The sequence below is a fragment of the Panthera leo genome, chromosome A1 (assembly GCF_018350215.1).
Source record: "Panthera leo isolate Ple1 chromosome A1, P.leo_Ple1_pat1.1, whole genome shotgun sequence".
Classification (NCBI taxonomy): Eukaryota; Metazoa; Chordata; class Mammalia; order Carnivora; family Felidae; genus Panthera; species Panthera leo.
Genome location: NC_056679.1, coordinates 207,250,944 through 207,264,990, shown reverse-complemented (window position 1 = coordinate 207,264,990; position 14,047 = coordinate 207,250,944). Strand labels below are relative to the sequence as shown.

At 40.1% G+C, this 14,047-nt stretch overlaps 1 protein-coding gene across 1 annotated transcript in view; it reads right to left on the bottom strand.

The window, feature by feature from the left end:
* The window catches only part of C9 (complement C9), a 53,506-nt gene that overhangs the window by 26,253 nt on the left and 13,206 nt on the right, over window positions 1-14,047 (bottom strand). Inside the window, exons 2-5 of the mRNA XM_042907946.1 lie at window positions 12,942-13,047; window positions 12,397-12,541; window positions 11,467-11,614; window positions 3,892-4,030 (exon numbers count right to left, since the gene is read on the bottom strand). Of these exons, the coding sequence (XP_042763880.1) occupies window positions 3,892-4,030; window positions 11,467-11,614; window positions 12,397-12,541; window positions 12,942-13,047 (538 nt within the window). The remainder of the gene's footprint in view (window positions 1-3,891; window positions 4,031-11,466; window positions 11,615-12,396; window positions 12,542-12,941; window positions 13,048-14,047) is intronic.

The following is a 14,047-nucleotide window of genomic DNA, read 5'->3' as shown; positions in this document are numbered from 1 at the left end:
ATCAACACTCAAATCATTATCTTGTTCTTGGAATTGACTTTGACTCTTTCTTTGGCAGACTCCCCCTTCCCTGACTTCCCACATCTTTTCTGGTGGCCTATCATCATCCAGTGGGGGGGGGGGGGGGTTGTGTGTCACTTTTGTCTGTCTGTCTCCATACCTTACACCCATGGTGAGTTTATTTGTTATGTAAGATCATCTGGGAGGAAAATAGATGCCAAAGAACTGGGTCTCCATGGGGCCCAAGAGTAGGTCTGTGGTCTAAACAAGTGTGAGAGCAGAGAGACTGGTCAGTTGCAGTGAGGCAAAGAGTTAAATGTTTGATTTCCTGATGTTCAGATTTTTCAGAGACAGCACTGTTTTGGTGAACACAGGTTAAGGATGTGGATCCAGATGTGAGTAGCTGTCGTAGAATAGATACAGGATGTTAAGAGGCAACAAGAAGTTATTGGCAGCCACAGGATATAAGTCACCCAGGGTTTTGGCAGGATTTGGGCAGGAAAAGATGATTATAATCCAAGTGCATTTTACAATTCTTTGTTGATCTCATAAATCTTACATACTTATGGTGATCCAGTTTAAAGAAAATTGTAATGAAAACCTGAAACCTGATTTACAAATCATGACTTTCAACAACAAAAGTGGAGAGGACCAGAGGAAAACAAGTGAAAAGGAACCGATTCGTGCATGTAACCATCACTGCTTTTTCCCCACAACTGCGGGCTTCAGTGGTTCTTAGCCATTACTTCTGACTTACAAAGTAGCCAATAAACCTTGACATGTAATGTGACTGTTAATTACACACTTAATTGTAGCTAAGCCTTTTACTAACTATATTCTTAAGAAAGAGTAATACAAATATTTATTGAGTGTTTGCTATGTGCCACTAATTTCCTGAGTGTTTTAGATTCATTTATCTTTACAAGGTAGGTATCATTATTTCTATTCTAAAGATGAGTAAACTGAGGCATGATGAGGATAAATAATATGCCTGAGATCTCACCACTGCTTAGGGGCAGAATTGGGATTCCAACCTATGCAGTGTGTTCTAGAACCAGAGCCACATTTGAGATAAGAGGCACTGAGAGAGTGTGAAGTTATCAGGAAAAGATGACTTTATTAAGAAATATTCTTCATATCATGATAGGCCAGTAAAGTTCTTTCAAAAAAAATAAAAGGCAGTAAGTTATTGTCAATGAATAATAAAATAGGATTTAAACAAATGAATTCATCCAATAAAAATTTGTTGAGCATATTCCATATACATATATTGAGTTGGGTATTAGTATAATAGGATATAAAGAAGTATAAAATGAATTCTTTGCCTTCAGATGGGATATATATATATATATATATATATATATACACACACACACCACACACACACACACACACACACATATATACACACACACACATATATACACAATGGAATATTACTTGGCAATCAAAAAGAATGAATCTTGCCATTTGCAACAATGTGATGGAATTAGAATGTATTATGCTAAGTGAAATAAGCCATTCAGAGAAAGACAAATATATGATTTCACTCATATGTGGAATTTAAGACACAAAACAGATAAACATAGGGGAAGAGAGGCAAAAATAAAATAAAAACAGAGAGGGAGGCAAACCACGAGAGACTCTTCAATACTGAGAACAAACTAAGGGCTGCTAGATGGACGTTGAGTGGGGGGATGGCTAATTGGGTGATGGGCATTAAGGAAGGCACTTGTTGGGATGAGCACTGGGTGTTATATGCAGGTGGTGAATCACTAAATTATTCTCTGAAACCATTATTATACTATATGTTAACTAACTTGAATTTAAATAAAATAAAATGAAACAAAACAAAATAAAATAAAAATGCATTCTTTGTCTTCAGTTACTGTAATAATATGCATGAAAAAAGAGGTAAAGTATTACATTGAATGTTAGAAAGTGCAAAAAGAAATTCTAAGAAGTCAAAATAGAGATTTCCACTTAGGTTCTTTTCTGTATGGCAGAAACAAATTTGGCTATTTCCCAAGCCTACAACAGATTAGAGTGGGGGGAGCACCAGCAGTTGTAGCGCCAAGAAGGTGATTTGGGGACGTTAGCAAACTCCCAGCCAACTTCATCAGCACTCCTATCAGTTGACACCGACTAAAAATCCAGGTCCACATGCAATGCGTTTGGTTATGGGACGCTACTCCCAGCTCCCCTGGGGGTGTAAGTAATCTATAGGGTAAGCAACACATCTCCTCTGTAAAATCCAAACTACTCTGAGTGCAGAAGCCCCTCTGTTTCCAGGGTTGCAAATAAGAGAAAACACTGTATTTGCTCTCCGAATGTAGCTTCAGGGTCAGTCCCACGCAATGCCCCAGCCCTCACCATCTTGTGTCACTTGCAGCCATTCCTACCTATAGAGGAGCCAAGAGGCTGGTCACAGTGACGACAGGAAAACTGTGATGCAGATGAGAAACAAAATTAAGTAAGACAACAAGCCCTTCTTCCATCAGCAATGACAAAGGTCACCTTATCTTTGGTATGTTCTTTTTTTTTAAGAAAGTGGAACATTTGTAATACTCTTTAGAAAGATCATCTTCCCCTCAAAAAATGTGCTTAAAGAGGGTAAATCTGGCATCGACGGGGAAAGATCAATAATCCAACATGTTCCCTGAAATTTGGGGGGAAATCGATTCCATTCTGGACTTACAGGTACAAAAATATAGGGTGATGTGGCTGCATATGAAAAAAAATGCCCTCCAAATAGTTCAGACTTTAAACTCTTTAGTATTTATGGGAAAGCATGATCACTTCAGGTTACAATGGGTAGGTATTGTTTTACAACATTGTCAAAAATAATAGAAATACCAACTGTATTCATTTAAAAGTGTATGTGTTTTTGAAACCATTGTGAGTAACAATAGTAATAAAGGACTCTGTGAAAACTGAATAAAGCAAACTTTATGGGTCATCCATGAGACCATTCAAGAAAACAAATTGTTGTCGCTTCTGGTTCAGAATAAGCCAATTATTGTTCTTTATTATATCTTGCTTAGATCAAGTCTCTCTAAAGGTGATAAATACTAATCTTTATTTTAAAAAAATTTTAATGTTTATTTATTTTTGACAGAGAGAGAGAGAGAGAGAGACAGAGACAGAGACAGAGCATGGGCGGGGGAGGGGCAGAGAGAGAGGGAGACACAGAATCCAGAAGCAGGCTCCAGGCTCTGAGCTGTCAGCACAGAGCCCGACGCCGGGCTCGAACTCACAGACTGCGAGATCATGACCTGAGCCGAAGTTGGATGCTCAACCGACTGAGCCATCCAGGTGCCCCAGATAAATACTAATCTTTTAAATGGACCGGTCCAGTTTGTCATGGTTCTAGAGAATTTAGGTGACTTTTAGGAAGATGATTACGTTTGGGGTGGCATTGTGTAGAGTAAAAGTCATTTTAAGAAATAGCTTTACAGGCGCTAGAGAGGTGTGAGGTTAGTGAAAAGAGCCATTCACATTAGTCAAGCAGGCTTTACCAAGGGGAATATAAAGATGGGTTTTCACTGGTATGCTAGCAAAAAAATGGTCTTGAATAGCATGCAAGCAGTGTACTCAGTACTTAAATCAGCATTAATTTAATTTTTAGTTTTATCAGGATCTTAGATGATTCTCTTTATGGGGTCTAGGTATTTGCCAAAACTCTATTGCTATGTGCACATTACTGAGGATTGGCTGTAGACCACCGTGTGTTTTCAAAAGAGATTGAAGCCACACCCCTTTTTCTTTAAGTCAGTCTTATATTCACATCAAATTCTTATTCCACTGGACTTTTCAAATTATTTAGTGTTAAACTTATTGAAGTGGCTTTTCAGCTAAAAGTTGGGCAATGTGGTCGCTTCTGAGACTTACTTCATAGGCCAGAGAAGCCACGTTCCAGGGCCTGCGGTAGTAGACCAAGGTATTTCCATCCCGAACCCGGTCACAGAATCCATTGTAGAACTCATTGTCAAAAGGTGTGTTTAGGGGATCCATCCCTAAGATGTTGATGCTGAGAATGAACAGAGTAGCATTAGGTATGGCGATACCAGGAGCTAATGCAAGGCAGTCCTCTGTAGCTGGGGAAAGAGAGAGCTTTGGCTCAGCCCCCCGCCCCCAACACATGCGTGATATAATCAGGAACAGAAGCAAGAGCCTGCTCACTTCTGCTTTACATCTCTGGCAGGAGGCACACCTTAGGAAGACCTTATAAACTTCCAGGCAACCTCGGCACTGCGGAGACTACAATGAAAGATATGCAGTAAGTAGGGAGCAAGGGACCATCTGGCTCCTAGAGTCTTAACCCCAGTGTTGTAACTCTCAGCTAACTTCCCTTAGTGAACTAAGAGCCAACTCTGTAATACCACCTATTTAAATTATTTGAGAACAGAGCATCTCAGGGGGGCGGTATAACATATGCATGTAATTTTTAATCTACGAATCAACATTGGGGCTCTTTCTCTCCCCATGCTCTTTAAACTTAAGCTTTTTCCTCCATCTGCCTCACTGCTTGTCAAGAACCTCATTCCCTCCAGGCTTATATCATCTGTATTATATTTTCCAAAGGGAAACACAAAAATTTCAGCATCCTGACAAGGCATTCTCAAAAGTTCTACTTTTTCCTCCCAGCAAAATATTTTTATTTGGAAAGGTTCAATTCAGAAATAGAAACCTTATTTAACTTAAAAGAAGTTAAGTTTGAGTTGTAGGGCTCAAAGCAACGTATGAACAAGAAGCATTCTCTAAGAAGAACACTTCTGTTTATTGGAGGAACAGTCATTGCTATCTAGACTGCCTCTGGAATATGGGGTTCTAGACCAAGGAGGCCAAGACGGAGGTTTGATCTGCACAGTTGTAACTGAGTTTGACACAAAAGCAGAAATTCTTCCATTTTCTAGACCACGACCCAAACTTTTGGGATTCGATCTCTCTCACTCTCTGCCCCTACCCCGCTTGTGTGTGATTTCTCAAAATAAGTAAATAAACTTTAAAACAAAATAATCCAAAGACAAATACACATGTGCCAAATGAGCAGCACAGGTAAGTGCTACACAGGTTCCCGACAGGAAGAAACCCCATTTCAGGGTCATAAATAGAGTTTTAGAAGAAGTAGGATTTGACTTGGGTTTTGAAGGATGGGGATGCAAGGGCAGGAGGAATGGTGTGCATAAAAGCATGGAGGTGGAAATGTGTATGGCATGACTTCACGTAGAAGTGTCCAGATTTTCTGCTCGTTTACTCTATAAAAGATGATGTCCAACTCAGCCTGCCTGCACAATTTTAGTTTGACATATAAAATTTTTCATCTTGGGGTGCCCAGGTGGCTCAGTCGGTTGAACATCCGACTTCGGCTCAGGTCACGATCTCATGGCTGGTGAGTTCAAGCCCTGCATCAGGCTCTGTGCTGAAAGCTCAGAGCCTGGAGCCTGCTTCATATTCTGTCTCCTTCTCTCTCTCTGCCCTCCCCTGCTCATGCTCTGTCTTTCTCTCTGTTTCTCTCTCTCTCAAAAATAAGCAAAACATAAAAAAAAAAAACTTAAAAAGTTTTTCATCTTAAATTTAAGTAGTTGCAAAGGGTATAATTTCTCAGCAGGCTACAAATATTTATTTACACCTTAAAATACAATTATTTTGCCTCTTTTTAAAATAAATCCAATGAAATGCCATAGTATTGGGTGGGTATCAAATCACTGCAATGTTTATATATCTTTAGCAACTAGACAGTTTATGGTATTCTTTTTGATTCCTTTTTTTTTAAAAGACAATTTATTTTTCAGAGAAGTTTTAGGTTCACTACAAAATGAGTGAAAGATACAAAGATTGTTCATATGCACTTACCCCTTTTTATTCTTGAATCCATATTTCTATTCCAATTCCACAGAATTTTCATCTAATGTGAGGTTATTTTAGCTTGGAATTTTTTTTTAATTTATATAATTTATTGTCAAATTGGTTTCCATACAACACCCGGTGCTCATCCCAAAAGGTGCCCTCCTCAGTGCCCATCACCCACTTTCCCCTCCCCCCACCCATCAACCCTCAGTTTATTCTCAGTATTTAAGAGTCTCTTAAGGTTTGCCTCCTTCCCTCTCTGTAACTTTTTTTTCCCCTTCCCCTCCCCCATGGTCTTCTGTTAAGTTTCTCAGGATCCACATATGAGTGAAAACATATGGTATGTCTTTCTCTGTATGACTTATTTCACTTAGCACAACACTCTCCAGTTCCGTCCACGTTGCTACAAATGGCCAGATTTCATTCTTTCTCATTGCCAAGTAGTATTCCATTGTATATATAAACCATATCTTCTTTATCCTTCGTCCGTTGATGAACATTTAGGCTCTTTCCATAATTTGGCTATTGTTGAAAGTGCTGTTATAAATATTGGGGTACAAGTGCCTCTATGCATCAGCACTCTTGTATCCCTTGGGTAAATTCCTAGTAGTGCTATTGCTGGGTCATAGGGTAGATCTATTTTTAATTTTTTGAGGAACCTCCACACTGTTTTCCAGAGCGGCTGCACCAGTTTGCGTTCCCACCAACAGTGCAAGAGGGTTCCCGTTTCTCCACATCCTCGCCAGCATCTATAGTCTCCTGATGTGTTCATTTTAGCCACTCTGACTGCTGTGAGGTGGTATCTCAGTGTTGTTTTGATTTGTATTTCCGTGATGAGGAGTGACGTTGAGCATCTTTTCATGTGCCTGTTGGCCATCTGGATGTCTTCTTTAGAAAAGTGTCCATTCATGTGTTCTGCCCATTTCTTCACTGGATTATTTGTTTTTCAGGTGTGGAGTTTGGTGAGTTCTTTATAGATTTTGGATACTAGCCCTTTGTCTGATATGTCATTTGCAAATACCTTTTCCCATTCCATCAGTTGCCTTTTAGTTTTGTTGATTGTTTCCTTTGCAGTACAGATATCTTGGAAATTTTAATTGATTACTTTTTTATACTTTTCTGTACTAAAAAGATATTAAGTGAAATTTCTAAAATTTCAAGATACCTTTTGACCATAAGGTTTAAGTAATTAAAAGTTCCTCTGGATTGAGTTGTTATTATTATTATCAGTATATATAAGTATTAAAAATTTTAAAGTAATAAATAAACATAAGTAATTGGGGGGGGGAATGGTGTCTCAGTGAAATGAATGGGACTTCTTTTTAAATTAATTGATGAGTTCCTGCCCTTGTGGGTGAATCTTACTTATTGCTAGAAAAAGACGAGATTCATGATCAACTGTATTCCTACTTTCTATTTTTATAGATGTGAATGCTGAGAAACTTTACTCATGTACATAAGTAGATAAGAATAGAAGGAATTTTGCCATGGCAATGTCACTTGATTCTTTGATCTTCTGAGATGTACGCCAAAAAAAGGTCACAGACTAGTTTTTCATTAAAAATTATTTTCATAGCCCATTTTCTGAAAATTGATTAGAATATCTTTCAGTGTTGTTGATAAAAAGAGTGAGAGACCAGTTGACTAACAAGGCGTTGGAGCCCAACTGAGCAGCAATATTTGGAGACATTTCTCGGTTCTTCCACATGGTAAAATTTAGATGGGTAAGGGGTGTATTCTCCTTTTGGAAAGTGAAAGCTCAGTGATTTTAAAAAGGGAGATGAAAGGGGAGAATGGGTTTGATAACCTGAATGCCACGGAGTTGTTAAGCTTATCAAGTTTATGAACAATATATATGAATGGAATCGAAGATTTCCTGTCAGTCCAATAGAGTAGTTAAGCCACTAATAGTTGAGGAAACTACTATGTTAAAACTTACCTGCCCCTTAGAAATTCTTTTTTTGCACCCCATGGTACGCATACCCCACTTTGTAGGTTTTGTTTTACAGAACAGCAAATTGACTAGTTGGCTGCATCCATCTGGAAAGTTACAATGAAGCTGATCCACAGTCTAAAGCACAACTAAGGAAGAAATGTTTCAAAACTTGACTTGGTTCCACTACTACAGAGACGGCCAGTCTAGTCTAGAATGAGCCAACTTTTTTTTCAGCCAAGAAACATGAAAACTTCTCATGGATGGAATGTCATCGCCTGGGAAATTAAAAAAAGCATGTATATTTTGTCAGCACCTAGAGGTGCCTGTTTTCACGCCAGCATCTAGAACCATAGGCAGTTCCAATTTACCAGGTAAACAGAAAACAAAGATCCTTCCACAGAAGTGGTGTTATGCTTAGAGCACATTAAAAAAAAAAAAAAAAAAAAAAGTAATTCATTGCATGCTGTACATCATTTACAGATGGTTTGGATTTATATTTTTTCAATGAATGCAAGATGAGCTCGGGATTTCCCTAAACACTTCTGGAGAATCTCAGATGCCTACAAGGCAAGAGGCGGAAACATTTGTGATACAAGGGAATTCTCTTGGCATTAAGAATTTAAGTGGGAGTCCTTCAAATGAAAAACACATATAAGTTAAGGACTGTAGGTAATGACTTGTGACTTTCATGTGTAAAAGAATCTGGCTGTGTATGACTGCTGATAAGTCTCAGTGAGAGTTTCCAGAGTGGACTGTGTAGAAGCAGTTTACAAGCATGTTGCTCTGACTAGGGTGTTTACTCCTATTACCTCTATTCGATATATCCCATTAGGCCCTTAGAAGAATAATGGAGATGCATCGTAAATAAATATGTAACATTAATGGGATTGAAGAATATCTCAAATCTAATAAAGCATGTCATTTTGGAAACTCTTCCTAAATATTAATTACTGATTTATACTATTCTTCAATATTCTTAATTCAAAAATGTGGGTAATAAATAGCAACCTAAGGAGTTTCATTTTCTATGGTTAGTTTTACTTTGAAGATAAAGTGTTGATTCATGGGCTTTGCAGTGATGGTGATGTGGGTGGTGATGAGCATGTGAACAGAAGGCCAAGGTGATGGTGAAACAAATCTAGTTTTATAAAAGTCAGAGAAATGTGGGTTTCAGTTCCACTAGAGACTAAATAGTTCTGCTAGAATCTAAAGAGACTAAACTGGTTTTATTTGCTTCACTCAGTTTTTATCTGTAAAATGAATATAATAACTCCTCTGACAGCCTCACAGGATTATTATGGAAAGCTATAGAGAAACAACGTAGAAAAAGGTGCTGAGAAGTTCAAAGTATTATGCAAATGAAAGCTGTTGGAGAGTAATAGGCTTTATGAAGCCTAAATTAGTTATAGGTAATTGTTCATGGTAGTAGGGAATTTAATTAAAAAATGCTGGTGGACTTATTCTATGGGGACCAACCTCATTTTCCACTTCTGCAGCCAACCTTCTCCTGTAGCTGGGGCCCCACCCTCTTTCTTGGTCTCGAACAGTCAGCCCTCTGACGTTCCCTTCAATCAGCCCTTACGGTGGTAAAGCATACGGTGGTGATGTATTTAGGGAGTCCTAGCCAGCTCTCTGGAATGCCTCATCATATAACTTCCTACAAATGCTTTATATGAAATTTTTCTTTTCTCTGAGCAAAGAAAACCAATAGATTATGAATGATTGTTTTTCAGCTAAGTGGGCTACAATTTCTGTATCCTTTTATAAGACAGGGTATAAATTTGCCTTGTGAGAAAATACATAACATATGCAATGCCCACCTTCAAGCCCATCTGTTTAGATTAGAGAGAAAACTGTTTCCTGGATCTACAACAAAACAAAACAAAGTGATAATGGACTTTCACCAGGGGCTCACAGTATCTCCTTGAAGAAAACAGCAAGAAGAGTCAGAACTCACTGGAGCATACAGTTATCTGGTTATAAGGTTGCAGACAACCCCCATACCATTTACTAACAATTGTTAAAATAACCTCCTGAGTCTGGAGACAAAAACTATTGGATTCAAGACTCCTACCTTTAGGCTAAAGGCCAAAGACACTTAGTATTAGTGGGCAATACTTGAATGCTGCTAGGACAAGATTTCATAAAGTGAATAGAGGATGTGTGAAATGTTTTATCTGGCGCCTGACTCTTGGTCTCCTGGACTTTTTTCCTTACTGTGATTCAACAAGCACAAGTTCCATCTGGTTTAGAGAGAGAAGACATTTCCGCTTGTAGCCAAACCGATGCGGGGGTCTTACCTTAGGAACTGCCCCCTGCCTTGGTATAAGGTCTCAGTCTGAGCACCAATGACATTGTGGGTCCTGTGCACTGCAGGATGGTGAGCATCATCCAAGGCCTCTACCCACTGAATATCAGCAGTGCTCCCTCACCCCCTGGGTCCTCCATCCCATACCCCACTGTTGTGACCAGCAAAATAGTTTCTAGACATTGCTAAATGTCCTCTGGGGAAAAAAAATCGCCTCTGGTTGAGAACCAATACCTTAGTTCCTCCTCTTGCTTTTACCGTCACCCACATCTTCTTCTTTCCTCTCCCTATCCCCATTTCCAGGACTTGAGTCCTGAACCTGAGTTTCCAGGTACCCAGTCTCAATCTTACCTGATGCCAATTGACAGTATTTTAGAAGCACTTATTTTCATTAATCAATCAATTAATTAATTCCTCTATATATCTACCCACCAGTATTTAATGAGTGCCTATGATGAACCAGGCACTGGGATTACGAGGTTGATAAGACACATTGCACTACAGGGCAACGAAACAGAGCCATGTGCCATCTCTGTCAATACACCGCTGGATGTGGGAACAGCTGTCTCTGTTGAGTACAATTTGCCAACAAATCCACCGCAAGTACCTTCACTGAAGAAAGCTCGGAACCACAATTGGAAAGTATGCTGTAGACATTCCTGGGGTGTCCTCTATTTGGAACAGGATAGCACCTGGGGCTTATGTCATTTTTCTAATTCCTAGGGCACAGATCTCTGGGTAATGGTCCTTATTCTGCAGAACTCTGAGTTCTAAACTGTCCAAGACTTCTCACCTGAGGTTAGCTGCCCAGAGCTCCTATGTAGAACATGGATGGAACTTCACCTTGTAATGAGAACCAGAGTCTCAATGCCATTGCCATCAGGCATCAGAACTGATTATTCTGCCCTATTCCTCCTGGGTCAACTCTACAAGGCAGGAAACTCCTGAGAACTTACAACCAGGTGTAGATCCGGGACAAGTTCCAGTGGAAGGCAGCCTTGCTGACAATTCAAATATTTGAATTGAATTGCCAGACCAACCACAGGCGATTTCAATTTCAAGTGTTAACATATCACTTTAACATTGCTATGGCCTTCCAGAGGTTCATAAATGAGGTGCTTCATCTCCTGTTGGACTCAAATAATCACCTATCATCCTGATTCTATGGACCCCCTACTAAGGCTGGACAGCGTATCCAAATTATCTGGAGATACTGATTCAGCACTTTACCTTCTTTCAAGCTCAAGCATAATTCAAACAGAAAGCGGACCCATGAGCTACTCTCTAGCTCAGACCTCCATCACCCCAGCACAGCAGGGGAGATAGAGGTCACTTTCATCCTCAAAGAGAAACATTTAAGCCAAGTACAGACCCATAGCCTGCTGTCCGGGCCAGTTCGGATTCTTCCACTACTCTGTCACGGCAGGGAGGACGGGGATCACTTTCACAATCATCTTCATCTGAAAAGTCCCCGCAGTCATTGTCACCATTACACAGAAGTCGCCTCTTTATGCATCTGCCTGCAATCAAAATCAAGAAAGACACTGTGGCAAGATTTCATTCTTTCTCATTGCCAAGTAGTATTCCATTGTATATATAAACCACATCTTCTTTATCCATTCATCAGTCGATGGACATTTGGGCTCTTTCTATAATTTGGCTATTGTTGATAGTGCTAAATCTTGCCATTTGCAACAACGTGGATGGAAATGGAAGGTATTATGCTAAGTGAAATAAGTCAGCTAGAGAAAGACAGATATACGTTTTCACTCATATGTGGAAACTTAACAGAGGATGATGGGGGAGGGGAAGAGGAAAATAGTTTCAAACAGAGAGGGAGGCAAACCATAAAAGACTCTTAAATCCAGAGAACAAACTGAGGGTTGAAGGGGGGAGGGAGGGGAAAATGGGTAATGGGCACTCAGGAGGGCACTTGTCAGGATGAGCACCGGGTGTTGTGTGTAGGCAATGAGTCATGGGAATCTACTCCTGAAGCCAAGATCACACTGTATAAACTGTATGTTACCTAACTTGACAATAAATTATATTTAAAAAAGAAAAAAAAAAGATACTGTGTGTCTAATGCCAAATTTCCTCTCTTCCTGAAGTTATCAAGTGTACTTTAATGACAGAGGGGAGGGAATGTGCATACCTTTGAATTCTTTGTACAACATTTATAGGTGGCCCTTTTACTCGTACCTTTCACACTTGCAACCATAAGCGTGTCAAAGCAGACGTGTTTTTTTTCTGTTCATGAGTGCACACAGAAGCCCACAATGAGCAAGGAGGATGCAAGGATTACCTGTGCCGCATTTAAACTCATTCCCACAGTCTTCCTCCATGTCTATGCAGGGCTCAGTAGGCTCACACAGTCGTCTGTCTCCCACAGCATCCACGCACTTTTGCCCCTTAAATTGTCCAAAGGCCTCAATGTTCCTTGAACGAAACTGCACAAAACCAGCTGGAAACATTAGAATTTCTAACGCCAAAAAGGAATAACGTCTAAAACTGCATCCACAGCACTGTAGCCTTCTACTCCCAGGTGAGTCTATGGTTTTATGATGGAAGCCCTAAAAGCAGTCACTAATGCTTGTGACAGTGGCATCTGGCGTTCTAGGGTCGGCAGTCTCTCCTGCAGAATCTGGTTCCTCGTGACGCTCATTTAGTACTATCCACCACATTCAGATTTCCAAGCAGGATGAGACTCTTCCCTTTAGATATCCATCTTTTCATCTCAGTTTGGAATTCAGCTGGGGGGCTCCCTCCCTCCAGTCCTTTTCCTGGAGATACCGGCAACCCAGTTTCCATTTGGGGACATCAGCCGAGGGAATGACAATGAATACTTACCATTTGTTTGAGGCAAGGGTCACATACTGACCATTCGCTCCAGGAACTCATTCTGCAGTCTATCGGAAGTGGTGTCTCATTCTCTTGTTCGGTCTCTGGGGTAAAACTAAGACAACAGAATGCGTCAACTTCGTGGCATGACATGTGCCTGTTTCCAAGAAGCCTTCACAAGCCAGTCTAATTTCTTTACTACTTTTCTGCCTTGTAAAATCAAAGGACGTATCCGTTTACCATATCTCTCATTTGACATTTGATCACATGCTGCTTTGTATTTTCAACTGGTTTTGTTGTTGAATTCTCGTACAGCTTTGTAATTTAACTTTGAATCTAACGATGCCTGGAATCATGGTGATGAGGAGAAAGTGGGTGACGGGCACTGAGGAAGGCACCTGTTGGGATGAGCACCGGGTGCTGGATGGAAACCAGTTTGACAATAAATTGTATTGAAAACAATGGTGATGAGGAAAACCAGCAGGTCTTCCCGCTACCTGTTTTACACTGATTAGTCACTTATTTCCAAACAACTTATGAACTCAGTGAAGCACCTTGTTTCACTTTGCATCCCCCAGAGTCTGAGAAAGCCTCTGGTGACCTGGTTCTCTTGAAAATTCCAGCCAGGGGGCCCAGGCACTCTGGGAGCTTGCACCTGGTAGACGAAGACCACCTCCCGCTGCACCGTGCGTGTCCTAAACTGCAAGCCCGACCACTTCACTCTCCGCTTCAGGACTTACCCCTTACCGTAATGGATTTTAAGGCATATATTTTGGCACTTGTAGCCTTCCCCTCCTCCCTCTAGACCCAAAGCTCAGCAGCGTTTTTCTGGCTTTGAACAATTCTTTCTTCTTCTGTTCACTATTTGGATCTCTTCTGGTTGCAACACCTCCTTGGATTACTATATCATTCAATGAAAGAAAGAAAGAGAGAAAGAAAGAAGGAAAGAAAGAAAGAAAGAAGAAAGAAAGAAAGAAGAAAGAAAGAAAGAAAGAAAGAAAGAAAGAAAGACAAGAAAAGAAAAGGAAACAAAAGCAAAAGCCACTGAACAAGAATCCTATAAATGTCCTGCCCCCACTTCCCTGAACTGGTACCTACTCTTTCTAGAGCACAGT